Raw genomic sequence first — 10,562 nt, forward strand, 5'->3', positions numbered from 1 at the left:
TGCATAAAGCCAGAAGGAATAAGATTGACATTTTAGATAACGCAAAAGCTTCACAAGTAGTTCAACTCTGAGTTTTATGCCCTTTAGCCAGCAGAGGAGAAATTGTATGCTTTAGGAAATTTAACTATGCAGAGAACAGTAAGCTTCGAGAGACTTTTTTCTTTGAGCCTATATATGAGCTTTTACATGTATTTTGTTTTTTTAATTATGACATCCCTCTAACTTGTAATTGTGCTTCTCTTTGTATGCTACAGCAAACTTTTGTTGACTTTTGGGAATGTTCCGTTAAATATTTATTAATGAACAACGAGGGGGCCGGTATATTGTTAGCATTTTCTCAAAAAAAAAAAAAAGGAGGTGCAAAAATCTAATGGCCCCTAAATCTAAGAGAAATTATGTGATTCCATGAGGTCAGAAGTTTTACTTGTGCTTTCCTAAAGATAGAAACCTGTCAATCCCACCCATATTATGAGTACAAGCAGGAAACTATATGTATAACCACTTTCACCCAAAACAGGCAAATGATCGAGTGGTTAAATTAAATCTGCAGGCTAGCAATATTAAAACTTTACTGAAGATGAAGATGTGCATTCAATAATTAGTAGCAGTCTCCAGTCTGCAACAAAGAGGAAGGCCATCTTTCTGCATGTCACTATTCAAGCCCTTGGTGCTCTAGATAGATAGATATATAGCTACAATTTCTGGTACAAGTACACTGCTCTCTTATATAGTAAAAAATATATTCCAATGAAAGCAACTCGCTTGTCTTCTAGCACAGTGCAAACCTACAAGCAACCGTACTGATCATGGTTTATAGCTGACATATTTCAACATTTTTCTCTTTAAAAAAAAAAGGCTAAATTGCCCTTATACACCCTATTGTTATCCCTACTTTGCGTTTATATACCCTCACATGTTTTCGACGCCACTTACACGCCCTAAAGTTTTTTAAACTTGAAGTTATATATACCCTAAAGTTAAGTGCAAGTTTTAGAACTTTACGGTATACTGCCAAGATAAGTGATGGTAAGTTTTAAAACTTTAGGACAAGTGAGGTTATATAAGTGCGAAGTAGGGGGAAACTATAGGTTATTTAAGTGCAATTAGGCATTAAAAAAGGATACCATATGTACAGTTATTTCGCACTAGGTGTCTTTCTCATATATATATATATATATATATATATATTTTCTAGGTGCCATCCTCCTACTTGTTACAGTTCTGATTGCAGTAAAAGATCAACCACAGGGAATGACACTCTCCTATCAGCCTTTTGTGGCTCAAGGGTTATTTACACCTTTTATTTACATCCTTCTGCAGGCATCCTCAGCTAAAAACACATCAGTCGAAGTGAGAATTACTAGCCCTTTAAATAATGGTCTGGGCCATCCCCTGTATCGATCAGAACTTTGTATGTGGGCTTAGCCTACTGGGCCTCGACCATAGCCCTATGTGTTGAAGGCCTATAGGCAGCGAAACAGTTTGGGGTCAGTTTGACAACTCTCAACCCAATTTTTTGTTTGAGTATAAAAATAAGGGAACATCCCTGTTCATTTCATTGCTATGTGAAAAAGAGAGACACGAAATCAGCTGTAATTAGTATCTTACGACTGTTTTTTTGTTTGAGAAGAAGTGGAACATAAACCACATGCAAGAGCAGTAGATATACTTTTGGTTGTTTTTTTTTGATCGAAATCAGCTGTAATTAGTATCATACAACTGTTTGACTTAATGCTATTACTTTTGATCTTTTCAGAGTAGAAAATTATCTTCCTCCTCCTTGTAATTTATACTAGGGCTGGCTTTTGATCTAAACTAGTTTAGGTCTGGATCAAAGAGGAGATGTGACAAAACAAAATATGTTAGAGTCGAAAAACGATCTAATTAGACCAGTTTATAAAACATGATCTAGTTTTTTTTTTACCAGACATGATTTAATATTGGAACTTCTTTTTTTGTACTAAAACTGATTGAAGGGGAGTTGCCAAAAGTTTGATTCAAACCCTTGATATGGAAGCTATTATTTTAGAGCAGGACTAATTTTTATTTACTATAAGATTTGCGTTAATTTGATAGTGTGAGACTTTTTAAGCATGTAAAATCCTTCCTCTTAATTTTCTATCAGGACTCTTGTGCTTCTACTTTTGAGAAATATTTAAGACTTGTATATGCATTTATGAGTGATTGTGTATTTCCACTGATTTTAGATGTTCTATCAGATTTATCATCAATTTACTAGCTTCATACGTTATATCTGATTTACAAATTTTGAGTACTGGATTATTATTTAATTATTTAGGAATGTAATTATCAAATATATAATAATAAGGATTGATGTATCATTTGTAATCTTCTGTATGATTCTTATATATAATAAATCAAAGCTATTAATTATTTTTATATTTTTAGCTTTATTTACACGCTCCTTTTATTTACAATATAATAACTTTATCCGTCGAAATCTAATACTTTATTTTTACCATCTGCTGCATAATTTGTGACAGTTGTATAAGTTTAAACAATAATTGTGTGAAGTAGCGAAATAGTTTCCATTCATATTTCAACAAGAAATGCTTAAATAAACATAAGTGTTATGAATAATTAATCTTGATATTTTGCTTCTAATTGAAGCTAAAGTTTACAGAAAACCCTGAAAGTTTACCAAAAACCCTCTATAAGTTTACACTTTACAGAAAAGCCCCTGAAAGTTTGTAAGTAGATCCCTAAAACTTACATATATATAAAAGCATCATAACTAAATGGGTTATTGGGTCACCCATGAACCACCCATTTAGATATATATAAAAGCATCATAACTAAATGGGTTATTGGGTCACCCATGAACCACCCATTTAGTAAATGGGTGGATGAGAAGTGATCATAACTAAATGGGTTATTGGGTCACCCATGAACCACCCATTTAGTAAATGGGTGGATGAGAAGTGACTCATTTAGCAAATGCTAAATGGGTCATAAATGATCAAATGATCATAAATGTGCCCACCTATTTATGACTCAACCAAGATCCAACCAAAACCACTCATTTGACATCCATTGTAGATAGACCCCATAAGTGAAAATCTATTGTTGTAAAAAGATTTCACTCTGTCAGGGGGTCCACTTGCAAAATAGAACTACAAATATAGTAAATTTAATTTGGCAATATTTTTGAATGGTATATACACATATTTCCGAAATATTTTGGTATATAAAGGGGATGAAGCATCAGTATGGCGTCGCTGCGAGTTTGCAACTACTGCTACATAGGGAAAAGGAACATTTATCTACTGCTCAGACTTATTCCTTCTCAGTTTTCAGGATTACTGCAAGCATCTCTTTATTTATTTATTATTTTTTCCTCTTTAAAATCATCTTAAAAATAGAATCATTATACGAAAAACACTTTTTATTTTTAATTTGTACTTAAACCATCTGTAAAGTGATTACAAAAAAATCATTTTTAAAATGAGTTTTTTTAATCAATCACCTCCTAGTCAAAAATTTCATTGAAAAAAAAAATCCTTAAAAGCTTTACGTTCAGAACACTTGACTCATTTTGTTCATGTTTAGGTCTAGCTAGGCTACAAGTTACATATCTTAAATGCGCATTTTAAACCTTATTTTTGTTTTTTTAGCGAACATTTGATTAGGAGATGGTTGATTGAAACAAAATCTACTTTAAAGATGATTTATGTATAAATAAAAAATAAAAAGTGATTCCTGTATAATGATCCTACTTTAAAGTGGTTTGCACGGTGTTGGCCTTCTTATTTTGATGATGATTTACAAACAATTTACATCTAATGTTGTTTGTCTAGTATTTATGTTTTTATTTATTATAGACAAACAACGAGTTGGAGGATGGATGGAATTGTGCCATAACGATCATATCAAATGGAGGTTGGTGGAATAGTGGTTGAAGCCTTGCAATTCAAGTTGAAGATTCAAGTCCAAGCTTCATCCACAAAGTTTACCAAGTTGAGCTACAATGAAGATCAAGATCAAGCTTGGGTAACATTAGTTTATGTTTATATTATGTGTGTTAGTACTTTAAGCTCAATCATATATACACACACATATTTGGTTTATATATATATAGTTATATATATACACAAGTTTTGGTTATGGACTTAACAATCATTGTATACATATTTCATTAAGTCTATAAAATTATTTCATAGGGTTTCAAAACATTGTTTATGTCAAAACATCAAATCTCATAGTATATCTTATTGCTAGGATATATCTCTTTGTTCATATTGCTTATCCTAGCTCATATATCTTGTTGTATTTCATACTTGCTAGGATAACTTGTTATTAGTTTTAATTTGCATAAAATCGGATTAAATTAGCAATAGACCATAATCACCCCCCTCTAGGGTCTAACACACGAGAGAGAAAAAAAAATCCTATTTATAATCTACATTTAGAGACATCGACTTTGCTTAGACTGCAAGCAACTATGTTGGCATATCAAATCAATATAATTAATTAGATTCTTTAAGATGTATCATTAAATCATGTGGGGGTTCCATCTTTGTTGCAAATAAGCCCAAAAGAAAGTGTACGATGAGCCTCTATCAAATGCTTTCATGTTCCCGTGACAAAATTATAAGACAACTCAACTCGAGCTAATCAAGTGAGGACTGCATCGCTTTTGCACTTGTTCTTCAGTGATCTCAACTCAAAAGTATTATGCTCCTAATCTACAAGTAAGCTCAGCTCATGTAATATGTTGATGTGACAAGTATTTGTCCATAAACTAAATATTTTTAAACAAATCGGATCCTCTCCCTATCCAAAAAACAAAAAAAGAAAAAGAAAAGAAAAGCAGAGAGGTTATTACATTATCACAATTATTTCTTCTCTTATGAATGATTAAGATTTTGTTTGAGTGCAAATTAAGAATCAGTGCAATTCAATGAGGGTACATTGAGTGTTAGATGTTTATGTCAAGAAGTCAAAATATCTGAAGTGCTTAAGGTGTGTTTGACAATTTCAAAATAGAACTAGTCTTCTTCTTAACTAGGCCAAAGTATAGACCCAAGTTTTATCAAAAAAAAAGAGAGGAGATTTTGGACTAATGGTGTACCATTTGAAATAAGTATTATAGAGTTTTTGTGAAGGAGTCAAGAAGCCAAAATCCAAGGGTATCTTTTCGAACTACCCAGAGTTCTAAGGGTCCTTTTGAAAAAAATCTCCCCACTTCAGGGGCGTCGTGGGAAAACTCCCTATAAAAAAGACCCATTGGGATCAGGGGACGGCCGTCGTTTTTAGCTTTCGCTGCTGCCGCCTTCTCATAATCGAGCAGAGCCTCTTGATTTACGCCGCCGTGATCGCCGCCGCATCGCCAACTTCCGACGAGCTCCCATGGCCACTCTCGGCCTCACGAAGCCCGCCGCCGTCGAAGCTCCTCAGGTCTTGTTCCTACTCTCGATCACTGGTTGACTAACTGTTTGGTGATATGTCTCAAAGAATAAGTACACTGTGGTTTTTCAATTTCTGACCTAAAGATTCCATCTTTTATAAGTCGGATCTTGGGAAGATCTGATTGCTTTGGGGAAATAGGTTGATCAGCATCCGGTCGGATTACTTAGCTGGAAATTTTGATACTTTAATAGTTAGTACTTTAATATATTTCATATGACGTATTGAGATTATTTCTACATATGCTTTATTAAAGTTTAGACCTTGTTAGACTTGAGATGATCTGAGACCTAGTGATTCTTGTTGGATCATAAGAAAAGTTGCGAACTTGACATGATGGGCTTTTTCTTTTCTACTGCCCCCAACATAGAAGACTCGATCGACCCAGTTTTCGTAAGCGAGATTTGGAGGGGTCAGATTTTCATGAACGAAGTTTCTGATTTACAAATTTCAGGAAGGCATTTCCATGAAGAAGATAAATTTTGTTATTTCCCCTTACCAAATGGTTGAAAGCAAAATGTTTAGCGTTTGTCACTTTTCATGGTCACTCATGATAAACACTTGGCAACTATTTCAAAAGGATTCCACCTTGTACTGAGAAAGTATCCGGTGGAGATGATTCATGGCATAAAATGAGCACCAAAGTACGTCAACCCTTGGATCTACTCACGAATCCTGAAATCCAATGATCCAAGCATTGATATTCATTTGGTGCACATTTTATGCCATGGACCCTTGTGTGCTTGGTAGTTTTCCATACTACTCTCATATAAATAAAGTATGCCTTCACTACAATAAGTGCTTTGCTTAAGCTTTAATGCTCTTGAATTTTGGATATGTAGATTTTTTTTCCTATTTTATTCTACCAGAATTTATTCTTTGAACCTTACCCATTTTTTCAAGTTTATCATAACTTTAGGCAGAGATTCTTTTTTTCCGATCACCGCTATTCTTGTGGGGCATTTGCTTGGTAATTGACGTCTTGATTATCTAATATATGTTTTGCATAAAGTACACTTTACAGTCTCGATCATTTTGCAAGTGATAATATTTAGATTTTCGCCATAATTTTGCTACTTGACCTTTACTTTCATCCTCTTTAAGACAAGTAATTTCATCCTTTATATAACGTTGTATTGCAGATTGCGTTTGCTGCAAAGGAGTTAGATTTTGCAGAATGGAAAGGAGACATACTTGCCGTTGCTGTTTCAGAGAAAGATATGTCAAAAGGCTCTGACTTCAAGTTCGAAAATCCAATTTTGAAAAAGCTAGATGACAAACTTGGTGGTCTTCTCGCTGAGGCTTCCTCAGAGGAGGAGTTTGCTGGAAAAGCTGGACAATCGATGGTTCTAAGACTCCAGGGCTTGGGCTTTAGAAGATTGGGCCTTGTTGGGCTTGGATCATGTTCACTTTCTGCCACCACTGCTACCTATCGAGGCATAGGAGAAGCTGTTGCTGCAGCTGCAAAGTCTGCCCAAGCAAGCAGTGCTGCTATTTTTCTCGCATCCTCAGAGGAAACTTCTGAAGAGTCCAAGCTTAAAGCCGCTTCAGCAATTGCATCAGGTTACTTTTATTTATCACGATCTTCAAAATTTGCATGGCACCATGAGCATAACGATGTACGAATAACTGAAATCTTCAAACAGTTTGAAGTTTTATCTATCACAATTTTGAAATTTCACAGCATTTAAACTTATTCTCTGCTGTCGAGTATATTCATAACTGTACAACAGAATCTTAAATTTCATTCACTATTCCTGATTATATTACTACCTGTATATAGTGTTATAGATGAAGAAGGAAGTGGATTTATGCATTTATATTTGTTTTCTTTTAGCATGTACAAGTGGAGATATTGTACTCTCATTGCTAAAAAAGATTTTGGTACATATCAAGTAAGGTGTATCCATGTTTAAAAAGATAAATTAATTCCTAAATGGGATTCAGGTCTGGTTACTTATTTTCGCATACCAGTAGATTGTTGCATATGTCTTTCATTTGCGTTTGCATATTTTTTATCAGTATCTATCTTCCTATTCTGTCCTTCTGCATGCCCTAAGATATAGGCATGACAGTTTTACATCATTCCTTGTATTGTATATAATATACATGCCGGTATGAAGAGTCAAAGACAAACACACAGATACCATGAAGCTAGTTTGCAAAATTTTCTACAAGAATTGTGGTTTCATTAGTTCTAAGAATCGTACTTGTCATATTAATGTAAGCCATGGCTACGCATTTATCCTCTTCTCACTGTTCCTTCTGAACTAAATCATTTAGTTATCCATGCAATTTGGCATTGCATTTACTGTAGAGTTTTTGTGATTTCTTCCCAAATATTTTACAAAGAGTTCTATATTTGAATTCCTAAAATTTTTTACCATGTTAATATAAAACATTATTATGCAGTTATCATCTTATCCGGTTTCTTCGTAATAATTTTTCATTCTAGTTGCAAAGATAATTCATAGAAGTTGGTCAAAAGGTTGCTCATACTAAGTTTGTGGATGTGACAGATTACATGGACAACAAGATTCACTAGTTACTACTTAGACCACCATATATTATTGGATTGGAATTTTAACAACTTCAACTTGTTATTTTGGTGCATAGGAGTTGTACTAGGAGTTCACGAAGATAACAGGTTCAAATCCGAGTCAAAAAAGGCGCTGCTTAAATCCATGGATATCATTGGTTTGGGTTCTGGAGCACAATTAGATAAGAAGCTGAAGTATGCAAGTGATGTTTGCTCTGGAGTGATTTTTGGGAAGGAGCTTGTAAATGCACCAGCCAATGTGCTTACCCCTGGTTAGTTAAGACTCAATTTGTTGACTTATGAAGTAGAAATATGAGTGGGTATTCATGATTGATTTTTGTTGTTGTTTTTCATGATTTTCTCTTTCAGTTACATTGTTTAGGTGAAGGCAATGATGATTATCTTGATTATTTTTGTCTTTTAGGTGTACTGGCTGAAGAGGCTTCAAAAGTTGCTTCTTCGTATAGTGATGTTCTTACTGCTAAAATATTAGATGCAAACCAGTGTGCTGAGTTGAAAATGGGTTCATACCTGGGTGTTGCTGCTGCATCGTCAAACCCTCCTCATTTCATCCACTTGTGTTATAGACCACCAAATGGTGATGCAAAAATAAAATTGGCAATAGTTGGGAAGGGACTGACATTTGACAGGTACTACAGTGTTTTCTAGATGGTCCAAATTTTAGAAATAAAGGAGCAGCTTAGTGACTCTTGCTTGCTCTTTCAATTCTAATCCGCATAAATTTGTCAACCGTTATTTTATCCTCTGCTTGAATAAGGACTCTTTTGATTACATATCTTAGTTGACTAGTTTTTATGGGTTGACTCACTTCATGGAGGAGCTTGACCACGATCTATGAAGTTTAATGGCTGATTTTCTCTTGTAGTGGTGGTTACAACATAAAGACTGGGCCAGGCTGTTCGATAGAGCTAATGAAATTTGACATGGGTGGTTCTGCAGCTGTTTTTGGTGCAGCAAAAGCCATCGGTCAAATTAAGCCTCCAGGGGTAGAGGTAAGATTTTTAAGTGTCTATGTTTTAAATGTCCGATAGGTGAATAGGCGATTATATTACTGAATGCCATTCAACTTTTCTTTTTGCAATTTTAGGTCCACTTCATTGTTGCTGCCTGTGAAAATATGATAAGTGGAACAGGCATGAGACCCGGTGACATAGTCACAGCTTCTAATGGAAAGACAATTGAGGTAAGTTAGTTGAATATGTGCGTTTTACTGTTCTTTCCGTCCTCGGTGCCTTTATGAGCTTGCAATTTGAGTTTATATGTCATAAGAAGAGTATGGTTGGTGAGAGCAGTCTATGAGAAATAATTTTTTATTATCTTTCTGTGTATTTTAATTGACCATTGCATTTAGAAGCTTTAGTTGCTGTATCTTTGGCAGCATCCACCTACAACATACCATAAATGGATATCTGTCTTTTTGTTTCAAAGTTTTTATCATACATAAAATTTCTTAACACATAATATAAAGGATAACCTTTTATCTTTTCCTTTCTAGGGTGACTTCTAGGCCCAATTTTTTTAGGTTTTAATATTGTAGCAATAAATTCAGGTAATTGCCAGTTTGTTAGATATCAAAAACCATTAGAAACTGCAATATTTTCTCTTAATCCTAGTTTCAATTCTGTACATCAGTTTATTTAGATTATCTTTTCTGGTTCCCTATTTAAAACCTGCATGTAATATTGACTTTTTATTTTTCATATCTATTCCACATGCGTATCGGCCAAAGTTGCCTTCCAACTCTTTTCCTCATGTTGTGCTCTTTTTATGCTAGTCAAGTTAATGTAATTGACTTTGTTACCTGTGAAAATTGCTTATATGGGTTATCTTTCATGGCAGTAAATTAGAAAAAGCCCTGATAGTCAAAAGTGCACAATTAATGGAACATTGGGGGCAGTTGCTCACCGTTTCACTAAAAAAAGAAGGAAAAAAAAGAAGAAAAGAAAAGAAAACTAAAAAGAAGCGCATAACGGTGCCTATGTATAGTATGATATATTTATATGTTAAATAAACCTCCTAAGCAGATATCTTTTTGTATATGCTTTTATTCTCTCATTGAACGAAAACCATTTTCGTTTTTTTAACACTAAACTTCTCACTTTTCAACGTTGTTTATCTTTTAGGTGAATAATACTGATGCCGAGGGAAGGCTTACACTTGCAGATGCTTTGGTATATGCTTGTAACCAGGGTGTTCAGAAGGTGCCAACATCATTTATTAATTCTACCTTGTTTTCCTTCTACTTGATCCTTGAAAGTGAATATCAGCTTGTTGCATTGTTATTTTATGCAATCCAACGGAATATGCATATCTGTTAGAATAGATCTAAATTTTCTGGACTATTTTAAAAAGTCTCCATGAATTGTCAACTGGATAAAAAGAGAAAGAAATTACTGTTGTACCTCAAATTTGATTTCGAAACATTCAAATATGGATCAGAGAGGACCAAGAGAAGTAACGCCCATTAAACCCTCTTTCATTCAGTAGTTAGAAAATGAGCCTTGCAACTAACTTTGCTTCATTGTGACCTTGATGGTCCCAGTTTGAAAATAAGCAGACCGTGCAACGTGAGAGG

At 34.4% G+C, this 10,562-nt stretch overlaps 1 protein-coding gene across 1 annotated transcript; it reads left to right on the plus strand.

Moving 5' to 3' along the window:
• The first annotated feature begins 5,257 nt into the window (after positions 1 to 5,257).
• On the plus strand, positions 5,258 to 10,320 carry LOC109828398 (leucine aminopeptidase 2, chloroplastic-like). Its single transcript, XM_020395405.1, has 7 exons — positions 5,258 to 5,418; positions 6,570 to 6,990; positions 8,044 to 8,238; positions 8,391 to 8,616; positions 8,853 to 8,979; positions 9,075 to 9,170; positions 10,111 to 10,320. The coding sequence occupies exons 1-7, from the start codon at positions 5,371 to 5,373 to the stop codon at positions 10,303 to 10,305; spliced, it is 1,308 nt and encodes a 435-aa protein (XP_020250994.1). The 5' UTR covers positions 5,258 to 5,370; the 3' UTR covers positions 10,306 to 10,320.
• The last annotated feature ends 242 nt before the right edge of the window (positions 10,321 to 10,562 follow it).

Source organism: Asparagus officinalis, unplaced genomic scaffold (assembly GCF_001876935.1).
Source record: "Asparagus officinalis unplaced genomic scaffold, Aspof.V1 AsparagusV1_Un1298, whole genome shotgun sequence".
Lineage (NCBI taxonomy): Eukaryota > Viridiplantae > Streptophyta > Magnoliopsida > Asparagales > Asparagaceae > Asparagus > Asparagus officinalis.